The sequence below is a fragment of the Procambarus clarkii genome, chromosome 17 (assembly GCF_040958095.1).
Source record: "Procambarus clarkii isolate CNS0578487 chromosome 17, FALCON_Pclarkii_2.0, whole genome shotgun sequence".
NCBI lineage: Eukaryota > Metazoa > Arthropoda > Malacostraca > Decapoda > Cambaridae > Procambarus > Procambarus clarkii.
The window spans coordinates 27,461,654-27,477,442 of NC_091166.1; the positions used below are offsets into that span (position 1 = coordinate 27,461,654).

A 15,789-nucleotide genomic window follows, 5' to 3' on the forward strand; every position below is an offset into this window, starting at 1 on the left:
TAATTGAAAACAGAAGATAATCTGCATAATATGAACCCTAACATAATAGTGGGGAAACTTCCTCAGTATTACTAACATTCGAATTCAATAAAGTTAGTTGTCCTCTTACCCATATATTTGAACCTTGCACTACAAGGTTCATTATATATGATGATACTTGCAGGTGTTACACATTCATTGTAAACTAGTTGGCAATTCAGCACTCTTTGCATCTTCACAGTTTCCAGTAAACCACTGCAAAGTTTGTCTGCATGTCTTTTTCAAATTATATTCCCAAATCTCTAAACTTGCACTTTGTAATTCTTACAGCCTAAGACTTAACGTTCTTTCTTTTCATCAAAACAACTGATTCGCAAGATTATTTACTGTCCTGATTTTCCTGTTACCTAATCTGTTCTTACTGCTTCCGTGTACATTTTGATGTGCCTGTTAAATAGTAATTCGGGAGATTTACCACTGGTAATATGAATAGTTTTCCTTTGTTTATATGGAAGTCTATTGTTAATAGAACCTTTGTAAAGCACTGTAGCCCATCTTTTTAAAGATCTTAATGCTCTCTCAGTTATTTCAAGAAGAATTATATGGATCAGATGTTACATATTTTTTAATCACAACTGAATGTGCAAAAATGTTGCATATTTTGCATAAGTAGAGCGGAATTATTCTCATTTAGATAAAGAAGCTTTAGCTTTGGTATTTGCTGTAAAATAGAACAGGTATTTTCTTTTGGTTAGGAAATTTGTTGCTAGAAATGAGCATAAGTCATTAGTATCATTGTCTGGTAGAGGTAAATAAATTCTGGTTATTGCCAGTACTGTACTAGAATTCAGTGTTTCGGCATTGTTATTGTCACAGTTTGATTATGATTTAGAGTTTATATTGGGCAAGGAAAATATAATTGCAGTTACTATAAACAGATTGCCTATTATGGAAGAGTTGAATTCTAATATTCTGTTATGGTTGGCAAGATAATTTATTATGTCTCAGTTTGCCTTAGTTAAGGTTGACCTGAGTATTTATCAGGATATAATATTATATAGAAACTGAGTTGTGGTTCCTGTGGAATTAAAATGTAATATTTTGGAACAGTTGCATGTAGGCCATGATGATATAAATGATAATGAAAGCAGGAGCTGGAATTTGGTTTGGTGGGCCATAATTAGTAAGGAAAGAATTTTCTAAGTCCTGCCCTCTCAAGAAGGACGAGAATCACGTTGTCGTGGTGAGGGGGTTCATGTAAGATTCCCTGATATCAGTGGGAATTACCTCAGCCTCCTATGCAGGTGTTGTGCATGCGACCCCCTCAAGAGTTTTGCCTTGTCGTGATGAGGGGGCTCACATATGTCTTCCTTGGGCTGGTGAGGGCGAGGCAAAGATGAAGTCCAGACCTGGGTTTATCTTTGGTTCACCCACTTCATCCTCTCTGTTCTCTTCTTGCTTCCTAGGCAGGAATGAGCCCCAAGTCCCAAGTGGGGACCACTTCATCTAGAGTGGCTCCATCTTTAGTTGCGACAACTGTGCCTTTTAATGGGAAATAATTTAACTGTCACTGAACTCAAACATGCATGATTCCTTCAATGACTGTTACATTCCATGATTTGTTTTGCTACTTGTCTTTAATATTATGATGTTTGTCATGAAGAACATACATGCACTAATAATTTACTCATAAATAAGCACTTTGTTGATTCTGAATACCCATGTTACTAATTAACCCTACCTGGAATGGCACATGCGTCGTTGCAGCCCCTTCTAAGAAGGCAGCTGACTGCCTAGCTGCTGTGTTCTGCATTGGTGAGACCTAGGTTCAATTCTTATAAATGTCTAATTAAATGTCAGCATTGGCACAGTCCTTCTCCCACACCATGGTGTGACTGAGGATAGGGAACTTAGGGACTGGCATGAGGATATTTAATTCCTCAAGGCCCAAGGTTATTCTGTTCTCCAAATTGACACATAAACTCTAGCCCCTTGTGGTCATCGTCATCCCTTTAGAGTAGTCAAGATCACGTTTTACTGGTAGGACATTCCGTTTTCTGTAAACATTGCCAGGTACCAGGTGCTCCTTTCAGGAATACATCCCCTCTCCAAGCCTCTGCAATAGGTGCTAAAAATGTGGACATGGTCCTCGACGTATAGTAGTGAGATGTCCCAATATGCCCCATGTGTGGTGACCCAAGCCTTTCTTAAACAGATTGTTCTTTTCTCCAAGCACTGTCACTGCATCACCTGCAGAGAGCTTGAGGAAAATGAGCATCTTTTGTGAATGAGTGAGTATCCTTTGAACATTCATCAAGCTCCTGTGATTTAAAGGTTTCACTTTTTAAGAGTGTAATGAAATCCTTATAGTCCTACACAAATGTTTCCTTGGACAATATGCACCACTGTTTCCAGTGGAACTAAGAGAACAGATTTCTTGTTGCCATCCTCCTGAATTCCATGATCAAAATTGACCTTGAACACATTCAGTTGAAGTTCCAGTGAGATCTTGGAAGCACCAAAGGGTCAGATGAGGAGTCACAATAACGTTGCTGAAAAATGTTGACCATACCACAAACTAGAAAGTGAAGAGACGACGACGTTTCGGTCCGTCCTGGACCATTATCAAGTTGATTGTGATAATCACAATCGACTTGATAATGGTCCCCCCTCCCTTTCTGGCCCGTTGTCGTCGTGAGGGGGTTTGGTGGGCGACCGCTGGAGTGTGATGCTCCATGGGTCAGTCCTCTGTCCTTTTGAAGCCTTATGCTCCTGCTGCTGTCTTTACCAATTTTGCCAGAAATCTTTTCCTTTTCCATGTGATTCATTTTGCTCCCCCCTCTCTTCTCCTTTCTAATTGTCATTTCCTGCCGACCTTTTGTCAGTCTTGATTATTCTTTCGGACTTCTTCTGTTTTGATGCCCAGGTGTTTGGGGAGGCATACTCTCTAACCCATAGAACTGTAATACCCAACGTCTCGAATGAGGGGACGCTTTTATTGTCAATCCTCCTTTCACCGCCGAACCCGATCTCGACGGACTGCCGGTTCTTAAGGTGACGATTTTGGGGCGTATATTAACAAACGCACCCCTAGGCGGCCCCGGCAAAACCGGCAACATGTCTCTTGTTGGGTGTCCAATCCTCTAATTGTGAATCTGCAGTGGGTGAGGGGCCACATTCATGAATGAAAGTATTACCTCTCGTTTTCAAGTCGCTGAATACTGTTCCTCTTATGACTTCTCAGGCTCATGGGGTGGGCGACCAAGCTCCCGAGTCGGACTGTGTTGGAAGACTGGGCTCTGTAGCCCCTGCTACATTGGGTTAACCTAGATCCTCCTTTGACCCTCCTGACTACTCCCCTCGGCTCCCCTCTCTCCTCTGTGGTTGGTTGAGCCACGACCCCAGCGGTGACCACCTCGTCCCCTGGCGCGGATCAGTCTCTCATTGTGACTGCTGCACCTTTTAACCCCCCCCCCTCTCTCTCTCTCTCTGAAGGTTCTCAACGCTATCCCCGCCACGGCCGCACTCGCACGATCCCTTCCCATACTAATACATATCATGCCTTATGCCTCTATTACTTTTAACCCCACCCATTTAGGTACATATGTCGTCGCTACTCCTTCACCAGATGCAGTTACCCACTTAGCCGCATTGTCTTGCATTGGGGAGACTCCTGTACAGGTCTCCAAAAACATTCGGTTAAATGCCAATGTTGGCACTGTTCTCCTCCCGCACCATGTTGCAACTGGTGCTAGAGACCTAAAAGACTGCCATGAGGATATTAAACATATCCTCGAAGCCCAAGGCGATCCTGTCCTCCAGGTGGACACGTTCAATCGACCCCCTCATTGTCGCTGCTTTCAGCCCCTTCCAGTTATGAAAATCACCTTCGATAGCATGTCCCTTCCGCCCTCTATCATTCTTGCTGGTGTCAGGTGCTTCGGTCAGAAGTACATCCCCTCTCCTAGTGCTGGAAGTTCTGTCACGGTGCCTTCAAATACACAAGTCTTGTTGCTATATGCTCCATGTGTAGGGATGAAAGCCACTCTAAGACAGATTGCTCATCTCCCCAGGCTCGCTGCCTCAATTGTGGTGAGGCCCATCCTACCTTCTCCTGCACGTGTATCCACTACAAGCTTCAGGGAGCAGTCCTCAATATGAAATACCGGGATCATTTGACTTTTCCTGAAGCGAGACGCCAAGTCCGCCGTTCCACCCTTTCACTGGCGTGTCTTATGCTCGCGTGTTGCGTTCTATCTCTCCTCTCCCTTCTCTCTCTCCCTCCTTCCTCAGTCCCGCAACCGTTTTCAGGTTTTGGACCTGGACACGCCCACCACCTCCTACCCTGTTCCTTTACGTTCTGTCCTGGAAGGTCTCCCTTTTTATTCTCCTGGAGTTTCCCTCCTTCCTACCCTGTCCGCCTAGTCTCCTGTGTCTTCTTTTCCTTCTTCCCCCGATCCTTCTTCCCAAACCTCCCCACAATCTCTTGACCCTCCACGCTGCCTGTCTGTCCAGGCTGATGACCATCATCCTCACAACAATCTTCATGTTGTTCACTCCCGTTCTTCTTATCCTGCCAAGACCATTGAGTCAGTCGACCAGTAAGTTGTTGCTGGAATAAAGGTCTCTTTGATTCAGAAATGTAAGCCTGGCTCCTCTCCTTCCTCCACCACAGCAAGTAAGAAGGCATTGCTTTCTTCCTCGCCCCCACCCCCAACTCTGACTCTATCGTTACGTCTCCTCCCATTTCGGTGGTCGGGGCCCGCTGTCCCAGCTCTATAGGTTTCTTACACCCCCTAATCCCTCTCGGTTGCTGCCCTTGCTGAGGTGCGCTCCCCAGTTTCAGCCCCCCCCTCTTCCTTCTGCTGTCCTTGACAGCCCCTCTCGATGGTCTCCCCCTCCTCCGGACCCTGTCCGTCTGCCTCTGATCTGTCCTCTCGCTCCCTTCTCTCCATCCTTACTAAGTTTATCCATGCCCCCTAACCCAGATTTTGCTGACCCTGATCTTGATCCTGATCCTGATCCTGAGCTTCTTCAATATACTGCGTTCTTTTTTATCTTTGTTTCTTCATTGTTCTCTGTTGCTGTCCTTTCTCTTTTTGATAATGTCTATTCTTCAATGGAATATTCATGGATTTTATGCCAACTTCCGTGAACTCCAACTTCTGATTACACGGTTTTCACCACTTTGCATTTGTCTCCAGGAGCCGATGCTTGGTGCTCGTCCTGGTCGCTTTCGTGGTTATTCCTTTCTTTCTTCCCCCCCCCCCTTCCTCAGCTCTTGCTGGCGCCCATAGCTCTACTGCTCTCGTGATTCGTACTGATATTCCCTTCGTCGCTGTACTGTTTCCATCGCCTATCCATTGTTCTGCTGCCCGTGTTTTGTGAGTAAATAGTATACAGTCTGTTCCATTTATCTTCCCCCCCCCCCCCCCCATATGTCCCGCTTTCTCTTCCTGATCTTAAGCACCTCCTGGACTCCTTGCCTGAGCCGGTGCTCCTGTTGGGTGATTTAAACTGTCGACATACTGTCTGGGGTGATGCTCTGACAAACACCCGAAGCCACCTTCTCGAACCGTTCGTCCTTTCTTTTTCCCTGTCTCCTATGAATTCTGGTGAGCCCACCCATGTGGACTCTCGAACTCGCACCCTTTCCTGTTTTTATCTTTCTCTCTGTTCGTCATCCCTTTACTTAGATCTCAAGTGGCGGTTTCTTGATGACCTCCATAACAGTGACCATTCCCCATCCTCGTTTCCTTTTTCTTTTTCACCCTCCCCTCCCCCTCCCTGGGTGGCAGTGTGCCAAAGCTGACTGGAACCTATTCACCCTCCGTGCTACTCTCTCTCTGACCTCTCCTCTATGCCTCTTCCTCGCGAGCTCCTCCTTTTTTCGTGACATCGTCTTCGACGCTGCCCTCCCCCTCTATTCCTCACTCTACCTCCCGGGGGCGCGCGAAAGTTCATTTCCTGGTGGAATGCGAACTGAGCTCGGGCTGTCCGCTGTACTAGTGAAGCCTGGAAGAAACACCGACAATGGCATCCATCTGGCTTTTCTGGTAGACGGTAAATTCTTTTATTTTGTTCCGGAAAGCAAGTGCGGTAGCCCGTAGAACCATCCGTACAGCAAAGTGTGAGATTTTTTTTTTTTGAGATATATACAAGAGTTGTTACATTCTTGTACAGCCACTAGCACGCGTAGCGTTTCGGGCAGGTCCCTGGAATACGATCCCCGCCGCGAAGAATCGTTTTTTACAATCAAGTACCCATTATACTGTTGAGTTAAACAGAGGCTACAGTTAAGGATTTGCGCCCAGTAAATCCTCCTCGGCCAGGATACGAACCCAAGACAAAGTGCTCGCGGAACGCCAGGCGAGTGTCTTACCACTACACCACGGAGACTGGTATTGTTGGAAACAAAGGTATTGAAAGTTGGAAATCTTATGTTTCCACCATTACGGCTGATACTCCTCTGCCGCAGATCTATAAGAAGATCCGCAAGATTGCAGGTAAGTTCGTTCCAGATGATCTTGCCAGTTCTTAACCTCCGTGGTACATTTGTCGCGGAACCAATGCAAGTCGCAACCGAACTGGGTTCCCACTTTTCTTCTGTTAGCTCTGGTTCTCATCTTCCTCGTCATTCCTTCTTCGTAAGTCCATTCTAGACTCTCATCCTTTACATTTCTACACCCCTCTCCGCCTTCCCTATAACGATCCCTTCTCTCTCTTTGAACGTCAGCCTGCTCTGGCCCTCTGCGGTTCTTCAGCTGTGGGCTCGGATAACATTCATTATGAGGTGCTTCGCCATCTCCCTCCTTGCACATCTCAGTTTTTACTGAGTCTGTATAACCAGGTCTGAGAGTCGTCGTCAGTCCTTGAGGACTGGCTCGATGCCATTATACTTCCTATTCGGAAACTGGGATCCTTTCGGGACATCAATTTAGGTCTTCCACCCTATTGCCTTTACGAGCTGTGTCTGCAAACTCTTTGAGCGTATGGTAAATGTTCGTCTGATGTGGTTCTTGGAATACCATCACCACCTCTCTCCTTCTCAATTTTGTTTTCGCAAGTGCCGCAGCACGACTGATGTCCTGGTGAACTTGGAAGTCTATATTCGTACTGCTTTTGCTGTGAAGACCTCCGTTGTTGCTGTCCTTTTTGACCTGGAAAAGGCTTATAACACAACCGGGAGATACCATATTCTGTCCCAACTTCGTTCTTTTGGCCTTCATGGTAATCTTCCTCTCTTCCTCCAAAGCTTCCTCTCTCGTCGTTCCTTTCGAGTCAGGCTTGGTGCCACTCTTTCACTGCCTTTTTTCGGCAATACGAAGGTGTTCCCCAAGGTAGTGTTCTGAGCACTACTCTTTTGTAGTTGCACTCAATGGTCTTCTTTCATCCCTTCCTTGTGGCATCTTCTCCGCTCTTAATGTCGACGATCTTACTCTTTGCTGTCGAGGTGATGATTCGCCTCTCCTTCAACAGCGGCTTCGACTTGCAATTGATGCTGTTTCGTTTTGGGCCACCAATCATGGCTTCAAGTTCTCTGCAACTAAGACTTGTGCCATGACTTTTACTCAAAAGCATGTCGTTCTTCATCCTTCTTTGTCACTTTATGGTCATCCTCTTGTGTACAAATATTCAGCTAAGCTTTTGGGGTTAATCTTTGACACTCGTTTGTCTTGGTCGCCCCATATCTCTTACCTCCGAGTTGAATGCTCTAAGGCGCTTAACCTACTTAAGGTTATGTTAACCTACTTAAGGTTCTGTTAACTTACTTAAGGTTCGTTCACATTAGGGAGCAAATAGGCGAGCGCTCCTCTCTTTGCATTCCTCTCTCATAGTCTAAACTCGATTATGGTTGCCCTGCTTACTTTTCTGCTTCTTCTTCTTCTTTTCGAAGTCTTGATCCTTTGCACCATACTAGGTTGCACCTCAGCTCGGGTGCTTTTCGATTACTCCTACCCTCAGCTTGTTCGTTGACACTGGCTTCCTGTCTCTCCAGGATCGCCGAGATTGCTACTATCTTCGCTACCTTGTGCGGTCCTTACAACACCCTTACTCTTGCCTGTGTCGTGCTTTGACTTTTTCCCCTCCTGTAATTCATGTTCCCCTTCACCACCTCCCACTTTCTGTCTGGTTGTCTCGCCTGCATCAGTCTCTTTCGGTTAGTATTACTAATATTTCTCCTCGTGCTGTTTCGTCCTTGCCCCCCATAGCGGATCCCTCTTTCTCAATATTGCAAATCCCTTATCCACATCACAAAAGTTTTTACTCCTCATTTAGTTCTGAAACGCGTTTTCCTTGAGCACTTTTCTTCACACTCCCGCTCCGTTTCCATCTTCACTGATGGGTCTAAGTCTGTGGACGGTGTAGGGTACTCTGTTGTTTTTCCTGACCGCAATTAGAATGTGAAGCCTACCTCCAGAGACTAGCATCTTCACAGCAGAACTTTATGCTATTCTCTGTTTTCTTCGTCTCCTACTTTCTCATTGTCAATCCTCCTCTGTGGTTGTAGTTGACTTCTGTAGTGCCCTCATGGATCTAGAGTCCTTTAATCTTGTCCATCTGGTGGTCGTCGAGATTCAACATTTGCTGTTTCTATTCTCTAGTAAATATAAATCCGTGGAATTTTGCTGGGTTCCAAGCCATATTGGTGTTTCTTTAAATGAACGTGAGGATGCTGACACTAGAGAAGCTATTCGCTCTTGTCCCATGTTATGATCTCAGGCTGCAGGAGAAACGAGTCTCCCCCTGAGAGTTATTCTGCAAGACCTGACGTAACTAAGAGGTCAAGGAAATATAGACCTGGAAATATACATAGTAAACACTCGATTAAATTTGACAAGTAGTTTAAAAACATGGGCAATGAATAAGAATATAAATAAATTACTTGGGATGAGATGTGGAGAATTTGCTGGAGGTGTGAAGATCGCATCTGAGGACATTGACCTCACTTGAGCTGAAGAAATCGCGAGGGAGGTCGTACACCGTTTGAGCCCCTAGTGATGAAGAACCCCCTGTTTGATATATCTTCAAGAAGAAGGAAGTGAACGGACTTTTCGACTGTGAAATAAGTTTGTGGACATGTCAGCTCAATTCATGGACTGCAGGAAGAGTGGTAAAGCAGTACTGAAGCATTTTTCGTTAGGCAGATTGTGAGCACTCTGTCGAGCATCGACCAGGAAGTGCCCTCGCCTGAACAAATTCTGTGGTAAGCCCATTTTATCCAGTTAACAGTGATTGCCTGTAGTTGGTCGTGTGCCCAGCGGTCGTAGCAAGTATTTATTCATATGTTAGGCATGTTTTGATAAGGCAGAAAGCCTAAATAAGAGAATGATGATGAGGGAGCCAGCTGCAGGGTACGAGCGACGCGTCCTTCGTTATCCAGCTCCTCAGGCCAACTGAGGGAGGCTGCCTCGAGGGCCGTCCAGGTGAGCTGGAGGATGGATTCACCCTGGATGGGGGAGTCCATACCCACGGAGTTCGGGAATCAAGAGGCATGTCGAGTGCAGACATTTATTATGTGTAGTTTATTTTAGTTATATGTTTGTAGGGAAACAACTTTATTGGCATGTCAATGGGTTGCAGGTTTGTCTGAGGAAGGAGTTGATGGGAGTACTTTGAGGCCAGAGTAGAAGTTAATGAGTGGAATTTCAAGGCTGTAGGAGTGGATGTTGAACCCTGCGGAAGAGCAGAGCCCCATAGTGAGGAGGTGGATCTCAAACCGTGAGAAAAGGAGCAGTGAAGTGAAGATTCATGTGCGTCTGCGTGATACCAGAGGTGAAGCATCATTGCTGTTAAGGAAGACTTCATGGTGTAGCACCCGGAAGAGCTGTGGAGGACCCTGGTAAACAATTCTAAGAGGACCTGAAGATGTTCAGGGTGGAGAACCTCTGGGTGTAGAGAAGAGGTTCGTAGTGATTACTTATGGAGAGTTGATAGTGTTTGAGTGTCATTGGTGTGCAAGATGCAGCGGAAGGTGGGTGACTGACCATTTTTGTATGAAGGAACATTTATATTAATGTTTATAGTGTTACAGCCATATATAGTGTTACAGCCGTAGGCTGGATTTCCTTGTGTATATTTATATATGTGCTAAGATTAATAGTGCCTTATTATATTGCAAGATTTAACCCACATAATGAGGTTGGTAGCGTAAGTGTCGAGCCAGGAGTTGGGCTACCACATGAAGTAAGCAGCCGATCGAGTCCTGATGGGATTGGATGCAACCTGATTGCAATAGCACAGAGTGTTGGAGTTATTATTGTATCTTGTGTGTGTTTGTATATGTTCTCTGTATATTAAATTTATATAAATTGACTGGTGTTTGCCCTTGTCCTAGTGAGGCTTCCTAGAAAGTAGAAAAAAATAGAGAGAGAGAGAGAGAGAGAGAGAGAGAGAGAGAGAGAGAGAGAGAGAGAGAGAGAGAGAGAGAGAGAGAGAGAGAGAGAGAGAGAGAGAGAGAGAGAGAGAACTACAGCCGTGGATAGGGTGGTATAGAATTACAATCCAATAAAGGGGGACTGAGGAGGTCATACCAAGTAAGCAGAGAGTGGGGAGTCACAGCGGCTCGAGTTGGGTGTGTACACGTGACAACGAGACCAGTGTTGGAGCCGCACCACCCTAAAGGTTTGACGTGTAACCCCTCTCCAAGAGCAGGAAGCGTACGGGGTGATCTCCTGACTAAAGTATAAGCACTCTACGGGTTTTGGTTGGTTGTACAGCAGGGACGTACGCACTCGGCCTACAACCATGGTTTATGGTGGGTTGTCCAGAAGGAACAACGACAATGACGACGCCATCATAATACCTATCTCCCATCAAGGTATTCCTTATTCTGGCTTATACCCGGTTATTCATTCCTCCATCCTTGTCCGTTGGCAGAGTTGATTGTCTTCTGATGTTGGTAACAATCTGCGTACTCTTAAGCATAGTGTGTCCCCGTGGCCTTCCTCCTACCAATGTAACCGGCGGTGGGAAACGGTTCAAGCAAGGTTGCGTATTGGCCATACACGCTTAACTCACGGTCACTTAATGGAGCACACCCTGCTCGTTATTGTCCAAGTTGCATTGTCCCTCTTACAGTTGTGATTATCCTTGTTGAATGTCCTGACTTCCAGGACGAGCGTGTGTCTTGCTTTCCGACCATCCCTCGTTGTCACTTTTCCCTCGATAGAATTCTTGGTGAATCGGATACTTTTAATACCGTTCGCCTTATGCGTTTCTGTTCTTGTACTGGCATCCTTGGTGATATTTAGCGCCCTCTGAATATTCTGCACATTTGATGGTGCTACATAGCCTTTCCAGTTTGGTACCTTCTTTTGATTATTACTTACTTGATAATGGTCCAGGACGGACCGAAACGTCGTCGTCTCTTCACTTTCTAGTTTGTGGTTTGGTCAACATTAAAGGGTTACATCTTGAGTTACTACAGGGATGATACAACAAGTGAAATGGAACACAATTTTAATGTTGCAACACAATTTTAATGTTGCCTACACAGTCCTTCCTGGATATAAACACCACGTAATCTTGAGGTATTTACTTTCTGTTCATTGTCAGGAATCTTTTCTCCCAATATCCGATGTTAATCCTTGTCTCCGCTGTTAAGATTAAGGCGGAATAAGAAAATATATCTTCTTCGTTGATTTATTGCAACCAAAAGCCACGCTTTCTGGTATAAACTCCACGTATCAACATAAGGTAATTGAAAACAAAATGATTGAACAAAATATGAACCTAACACGTCCAACAATGAGGAGGCGTTGTCGAGGATCTAGCAGCGGGGAGGCTAAGCCCCGAAACCATCTCAAGGTAACATAAGCAGTATTTAACATTATAAATCACATTCAGTTTTAACCATACTTTACTTCAACTGGGATACAGTGCTAGGGCTAATACTAGAAACTTATTCCGGCCTTCCTTCTCAGTTGTGAAAACCTGACAGTGCTGAGACTAGTACCATTTATCCCAATCTTCACTCTTTATCTCAGATGGGATGACCTGACGGTGGCTAAGATCTACACCCCTGATGCGAACATTACAGCACTTGTGCAGAGCTTGAACCGCATTCAAGATTTCAACTACACTTACCTCAGTGTAAACAACAGTGGCCAGGGGGCCCTCACTCCAGCTAACGTCAACTCCACTGTCACCTACGCCCTCTGCGAGTTCCGTGGTCCTTTAGGTAAGTTGATGGTTGGGGAGATAGTGATAGTGGTGTGATGTCATAATGGTCGGGTTTGTAATAGTAATATTGGTGATGATTGCAGTGATGTTAGTAGTGGAGACAGCGGTAATAGTGTGGTGATTACAATTGTGGTGGTGAGGATTGTGGGTTGATGGATTTGTGTTGCACTAAGAATATGACGCCTGTATGAACAGATTTCTCATTTTCCCACGTGAATGGTATCTCCTCTGGCAGTGTCCATAATCCAATGCAGTCATCTACTAAATGAATGATGCAGATTTGGGGAAATAACTGCAAAAGAAACTTGTGATCATGTGACTATTTACTCTCTTTTTGTCACTCCAAGTAAATAAAATGCTTGGGATTATAACCAGAAGCATCAGTAATAAATGCACGAACATCATCCTTCAATTATATTTGGCCCTGGTGAGACCAGTACTGGTCAACGTATTATATATTGGATAAAGAATCCCTCGGAAAATCAAATGTAGGATGACCAGACACATCCCAGGTATTGCATTGAGAATCTTACGAACGAGGAGGAAGCTCAGCCTACATTACATGGACAGGAGAGGGAAGGCATGGTTGACGTCTTCAAGTGGAAGATGGGTCAGCAGATACAAATACAAATACAAATTCAAATACAAATATTTATTCAGGTAAAGTACATACATACAAGGTGAAATACAAAAGTTGATGGATTCATAGATAGAGCTAGTACATACAATGCCTAAAGCTACTATTACTCAAAGCGTTTCGGACAGGAAAAACACTAAGACTAAAACTTAATACTAACTTAGATTAAAGTATAAATTGTGTTGTGAAAAAATCAGAAAAAAAAGACAAAAAAAAAAGGGGAGGGGAGAACATGGCAGAAAAAAAACAAAAATACAATTTGGTCAACAAACAGCATTGTTAAAAATCGTAGACATGGGTTGACATTTAGGGGTGAGGTAAGTTACATTGAGTTAATTAGGTGGTACTTAGTTTTTATCTTAAACTGGTTGGGAGAGGTACAGTCTTTAACATAATTGGGAGGTCATTCCACATTCGAGGTCCCTTGATTTGTAAAGCATTTCTAGTTTGACTAAGTCGTACTCTTGGAATATCATATAGGTATTTGTTTCTGGTGTAGTGCTCATGGGATCTGTTACAACCTTCTAGGAAGCTTTTAAGGTCAGGATTGACATTACAGTTCAGCGTTTTATATATATATAAAATACACATGAGATGATGTGCAGTGACTTCATATCTAACATATTCTCAGATTTGAGTAAGGGTACCGAGTGATGTCTGGGGCTAGAGTTAGAGATTGTCCTAATAGCAGCTTTGTGTTGGGTAATTAGAGAACGTAAATGATTTTGACATGCTGTGTGCCCTTCTGGCTGTTTGTTTGCCCTGTTCTATTATGTGCTTCTGCCTCTCCCTTTGTGCGTAGCTTTGCCGTGTGGCATATTAGTTTCTAGTGCTTGGCGTCAATCGTTTCGCGTTTTGGCTAGTAGTGAAATATACGACTACGACCGCGCGCACCAGCTGCCAGCTGGTCCTCCATGGAGTGCCAGCCGACAGCTGGTGCGCAGGTGTGTAGTCGCACAGGTTTTTGGGGGATTTTCGGGGAAGTTTTGGCGTGTTTCGGACGCGTGTGAGCGTCCGATGTTTGGGTATGTGGTCATGAAAGAGGGGAGGTCATGTTGATGAGTGGCAGGTGGTGCGCGAGGTCAACGTCACAGCGCGGGTGTCTAGTCACATAGGGTTTTGGGGGATTTCCCGGAAGTTTGACGCGTGGCGGACTTGAGTGGCGGGCGAGCAGGTGCGGTCCCCCACCCCGCGCGCGCGCGCGGGTCTAGTCCTCGGGGGTTAAGGTAAGTGGTCAGGAAAGATTGGAGATCTTGTTGTGTGAGAGTAAGTGGTGGAGTAAGAGGAAGGAGTGAAATGAATATGTGTGTGTTTAGCAAGTGATAGAGTAAGAAAATAGAAGGAAGATGGAGGAAGGAGTAAAAGAGTTGATCGTGAGTTAGTGTGTAGATGAGAGAAGGCAGCACGGTCTGTTATGTTGTTTTGGGATGGGAGCTGGATGGAGTTTCCCCTTCGTCTGGAGAGAGTGCTCTGGGCCATTATGTGGTTAGACAAACCCATTGACTCCCCTACAGGAAGGTCTTAAGTGATGTTTGTAAGAAATGCATGGAAAAGACACGGGGCTGCACCTGGCTTTTTCTGTGTTCGGGTCAAGAAAGAGGGAAGTCACTCTCGTTGTGAGACTGCAGCGGGCCATTATGTGGTTAGACAAACCATTAACGTCCCCTACAGGAAGAGCTAAGTGTGTGTGAGGATGAGGGCAAAGTCTCCTGCAGGAGGGGAGTGTACCATTACCTAAAGCGTTTTTCAATGTCGCGACGGGGTAAGCGTACTGGTCGCAGGTTGGAGCCTGACTGCTTTTTCCGTGTTCGGGTCAAGAAAGAGAGAAGTCACTCTCGTTGTGAGACTGCAGCGGGCCATTATGTGGTTAGACAAACCATTAACGTCCCCTACAGGAAGAGCTAAGTGTGTGTGTGTGTGTGTGTGTGTGTGTGTGTGTGAGGATGAGGGCAAAGTCTCCTGCAGGAGGGGAGTGTACCATTACCTAAAGCGTTTTTCAATGTCGCGGGGGTTTTCGTTGTCTTCAGAGTGTTAATGTTCGTCCCACGGCGTCTCCCCTTACACTGTGGATTCCGGTAAGGAGGCGCGAGGTACTTACTCCTGCCGACAGACAGACCCTCACCTGTCACCCATCAATCACTTCTCATTTGACCCAGGTCGTTTCACTCCCCTCACACACAAACGCCCCGCCAGTTCCCTGCGAGACTTCATCCGCTACACACGCGTCATACAGCTCCATGTCATGGAAAGGCGAAGCTCTACAGCCTGCATGAAATGCGGAGTGTTTTATATTCCATCACCGAATCAACTGTGTCGACTGCAATGCGCTAGCTGTGAAAAACCGCCCCTAGGACATTACGACATCAAATGCAAGCGATGTCAGCAGATTTTCTGTGATAACCGTGAGTGTTATTCATATTTAATATTCCACAGTTCATTTTATGGCATCCACAGGTGAAATATCGCGTGTAAACTACTATAGTGTGAGAATATTTTCTCATTCGAGCTATTACATTCCACACAGTTAAATATGTTCTTTCCAATTTCAGTTTACAAAACCGTGAAGTGTCCTTATTGCTCACCCACCCCGCGAGGAGGTCATCGCCGGAATGAAACTTCACATAAACGTAGGTAGCATATAAAATACACTTCTCGTATCTGTATTTCATCCACTTGCAAGCGAACACACATGCATAATAATAAACATATTTTTTCCCCATTCACCCATGCTGAATATCATTTGTTCCATTTCAGGTTATAATCCATACCTCAATCGACGGAGGGAACAGAGCGACGTTATCGAGCCTATACCCCATTCCTCACACACTGAGCTAAGGAGTGCTCATCTCACTCGCGGCCACCCCCCGCCCCTTCATCAAGGTCAGCCACCCCGACAGATGGGGGGCTACGAGAACGTATCGCCCCCTGTTAACACGATGTTACGAATTCATACCCACTCACCTGCTCAACCCCTTCACCAGGACATA

At 45.3% G+C, this 15,789-nt stretch overlaps 1 protein-coding gene across 1 annotated transcript in view; it reads left to right on the plus strand.

Moving 5' to 3' along the window:
- The window catches only part of LOC138365600 (uncharacterized), a 245,139-nt gene that overhangs the window by 108,872 nt on the left and 120,478 nt on the right, over positions 1-15,789 (plus strand). The window contains exons 16-20 of the mRNA XM_069326077.1: positions 735-787; positions 6,267-6,485; positions 8,492-8,690; positions 11,970-12,163; positions 15,557-15,717. Coding sequence (XP_069182178.1) covers positions 735-787; positions 6,267-6,485; positions 8,492-8,690; positions 11,970-12,163; positions 15,557-15,717 — 826 coding nt within the window. The remainder of the gene's footprint in view (positions 1-734; positions 788-6,266; positions 6,486-8,491; positions 8,691-11,969; positions 12,164-15,556; positions 15,718-15,789) is intronic.